Source organism: Pinus tabuliformis, chromosome 2_2 (assembly GCF_031772625.1).
Source record: "Pinus tabuliformis cultivar Carrire ecotype Pingquan chromosome 2_2, CPIR1, whole genome shotgun sequence".
Taxonomy (NCBI): domain Eukaryota; kingdom Viridiplantae; phylum Streptophyta; class Pinopsida; order Pinales; family Pinaceae; genus Pinus; species Pinus tabuliformis.
Genome location: NC_142300.1, coordinates 1250897143 through 1250900792, shown reverse-complemented (window position 1 = coordinate 1250900792; position 3650 = coordinate 1250897143). Strand labels below are relative to the sequence as shown.

Below are 3650 nucleotides of genomic sequence, written 5' to 3'. Positions count from 1 at the left end.
GTTTTCTGAAATTTAAAATATAATGCTTTCTCACGCATCAAAATTGTAGATATTCTCTTCGAGAACGACCTAATTTAAAATGATTTAAAATTAGGTCAATTGACTAAAATTTTAAAATACATTTGAATCTCACCCCACGTTGTGAAAACCTAACCTCATTGCGAAGAGTTCTTGACTTCAATGTGAAGAAACCTAAACTCACATCAAAATTCAGATCACAAACTATAAAGTCGTGAATATTAATGTTTTCAATTTATTAGTGAATATATGGTTTTTAAGGATGTCTGAAAATTAGGAAGAAAATCGGATACCATTACGTGTCAGTGCCACGTCCAAATCTTTTGGGCAACCTAATCCTCTGACCTACCATTCAAAGACCTCAATCCATTTTGTTAATTTAAAAACCTTCCCTCCAACGTGTACAGCTCATCAGTAACGTGTACAACTCATCATTTTTTTTCCACAGGTTGAACGGGAAGTTGGAACCCTCCAAAATATCTAAGACTCTTAACTCACCCGGTCGTGACCGCGGTCAAAGTGGCAACTGCGGTCCGTTGAGACCATATCGCTCTATAAATGCAGAGCCGCAAGCATCTCAGAGCAGGGCGCTGGATCGTTTAGCTGGTAATGGGCAGGAGAACGATTTGCTTTGAGATTGAGAAATAATCTAAAAGCATTCAGATCCGCGTCCGGACCTTAAAATGACGGCCATGGATGATCTTGCCAGCCCAAAGAAGAGTCCCTCATGGAGGAAAATCAGCACTGCAGAGCTGAAAACACATGATAAGCCAGACGATCTGTGGATTTCGATAAGTGGGAAGGTTTATGATGTCACTAAATGGTTGGACAATCATCCTGGAGGGGAACTGCCTCTGTTAAATCTTGCAGGCCAGGATGTGACGGATGCATTCATTGCCTATCATCCGGGCTCTGCCTGGAAGTATTTGGATCAGTTCATGATTGGCATTCATGAAGATTATGAAGTTTCTGAGATTTCGAAGGATTATCGTAAGCTTTTGGGGGATTTGAAGAAGGCTGGGCTGTTTAAGGGGCCTCTGTTAGTTTATTTCTTGATAAGTTTATGGATGATGGCAGCGCTGGTTTTGAGTTTAGTGGGTGTGGTGTTTTATGAAGGGTTTTGGCTTCATGTTGGATGTGGCGTTTTGTTGGGGGCAGTGTGGATTCAGAGTGGATGGATTGGGCACGATTCGGCTCACTGTGGGCTTGTAGGTCATAAGAAAATAGATAGGATTATTCAGTTAGCGGCTGGAAATTGCATGTCTGGGATTAGTATTGCGTGGTGGAAGAGAAATCATAATTCCCATCATATTGCATGCAATAGTTTGGATCATGATCCGGATCTTCAGTATGTGCCCTTGTTTGCAGTGTCTTCTGGGTATTTTGGTTCTTTGTATTCTTATTTCTATGATAGGAAAATGAATTTTGATGGCCTGGCTAGGTTTTCTGTGAGTTACCAGCATTGGACCTTTTATCCTGTCATGGCGGTTGCGAGGATCAATTTGTTTGGGCAGTCGATTGCTTTGCTTTTGTCTAAGAAGAGAGTCCCACACAAGGGTGTCGACCTCGCGTGCATTATTGTGTTCTGGATTTGGTTTCCACTTTTGGTTTCCTGCATGCCTACTTGGGCTGAGAGGACAGCGTTTGTGTTGTCTAGCTTTGCTGTGACCGGGATCCAGCATGTTCAGTTTTGTTTAAGTCATTTCTCTGGCGGTGTGTATATTGGCAAGCCTCGTAGTAATACATGGGTTCAGTCTCAGACAAATGGGTCAGTTAACATCTTATGTTCTCCTTGGATGGACTGGTTTCATGGAGGTTTGCAGCATCAGATTGAACATCATCTGTTCCCAAGGTTGCCCAGGCACAATCTGAGGAAAATTTCTCCATTTGTGCAATCTCTGTGTGCCAAACACTGCTTGCACTATGCCAATGTGCCATTCTGGGAGGCTAATTTGTTGACCATTGGGGTTCTTCGTACTGCAGCTCTGCAAGCTCAAGACATGTCCAAGCCTGTGCCGAAGAACTTATTGTGGGAGGCGGTTAACACCCAGGGTTAATATTGTTGTTATTCTTTGCTTTTGTTATTCTAGCAGTTAGTTTGTTTTTCTACTTGAGTTTCTGAAAGCTGGTGAGATTACTTTTGCCTCTCGGTAGCACTATATTATGTGTCATCTGAAGTTGTAAAAGAATCCGATCCCTTGAAAATGCAGATACTTTTGCCTCTCAGGGGCACTATAAATTATGTGTTATCCGAAGTTGTAAAAGAATCCGATCCCTTGAAAATGGTATCTGCAGAATCTTTCAGTATTTTTGCATTCCTGAACTTGTTATGATCTAAAAAGTGCCAAACGTTTTATATGGATGGATTCATTGGTTATTTATTGCAAATCTTTTGTCATGTTTTCTTTCTTTTTTGTTATTATTACATCCTGATAAGATTAAGATAATGATAATTTTATTAGTGTTCAATAAATGACAAGATTGTTTTATTAATGGCCAACGTATGATGAGAGAAGTTAGGTGCTCCCTCTATACGGGGCAGATTTTTATAAATTACCATTGTGCTTAGCAATTTTATTTTTGTTTTGTTAATCTTTTTCATCTTTGTTATTATTGCATTTTGATAAAATGTGACGGTTACTTTTTATTTTGTTTATTTTTTTCATCTTTGTTATTATTGAATTGAGATGAAATAAAACAATTTTACTATTATCCTATAACTGACAAGATTGTTTTATCAATGTCCAAGGTATGATGAGAGAAGTGAGGTACCCCCCTGTGTATTGGGCAGATGTTTGTTACTTCATGAGCATTTGCCTGTTGTAGGTATATATATTTTACATATAGTTTTGATCCATCTGAATAGGCTAAAAAGTTCTATATACACTAGTACTAGATTCAATATATCTATTAGTGTGTTAATAGTTTTTTATTAATCTCTATGACAACTTGAAACTTTGGATGCTTTTGTTAGAACACCTACTTGAGAACAAGATGTAAAATCATAACTGCTGCTTCAAAAGCAAAGAGGGAATTCTCTTCTGATTGAAGAATTTCAAGATACATCATGCTTGATTTTCTATCAGATGTGTTGCTTGTGCAGAATTTTGTCTTCAAAATTTTGAAGTGTGGAGCCTGACCGAGTTAGCACAAACTATTTCAGAGTCTTATGAAAACATATGACAACCTTTTCATTTTGCACCTTTTAGCTTAACTTACCCACTTCTCCCATGATGTCCTATCAAAATCTTTTATCTGCCACATCCCTTTTAATGTTTGCAACTTCCTTAACGATGTTTTACTTATCACTTTTAATTATAATCATGGAATTTGCAGTTCTATGTTCACTATTCTCCCGTTCCATAATTTCCCATTTGGGTTGTCTGCACCCTTCTCCATACTTAATTCTACCAAATTTCTCCCATTTCTGTAGCTGATCATTCAAAGAGACCCCCCACCTCCTACATTTCTGCTGCATCTATTTACATAGCCTACTTGAGAAAAGTTCCAGCCACTTGCTCATACCAGTCCCTTCTTTTAGCCTCGTGTATTTCTTCCATTTATCTAGATGATCATTCAAAGAGATCCTCCAACTCGTGTATTTTTGCTGTAGGTTTATACATAGGTCTACC

The 3650-nt window shown here is 38.5% G+C and overlaps 1 protein-coding gene across 1 annotated transcript; it reads left to right on the top strand.

The window, feature by feature from the left end:
• The first annotated feature begins 586 nt into the window (after nucleotides 1-586).
• LOC149198031 (acyl-lipid (9-3)-desaturase-like) lies at nucleotides 587-2399 on the top strand. Its single transcript, XM_089406060.1, has one exon. It carries the CDS (start codon nucleotides 702-704, stop codon nucleotides 2073-2075), a length of 1374 nt encoding a protein of 457 aa, XP_089262186.1. The 5' UTR covers nucleotides 587-701; the 3' UTR covers nucleotides 2076-2399.
• Nucleotides 2400-3650: the final 1251 nt, after the last annotated feature.

Excerpts from the sequence above, each read along its gene's own strand:
- LOC149198031 (XM_089406060.1), top strand. The coding sequence starts at position 702 with ATGACGGCCATGGATGATCTTGCCAGCCCAAAGAAGAGTCCCTCATGG.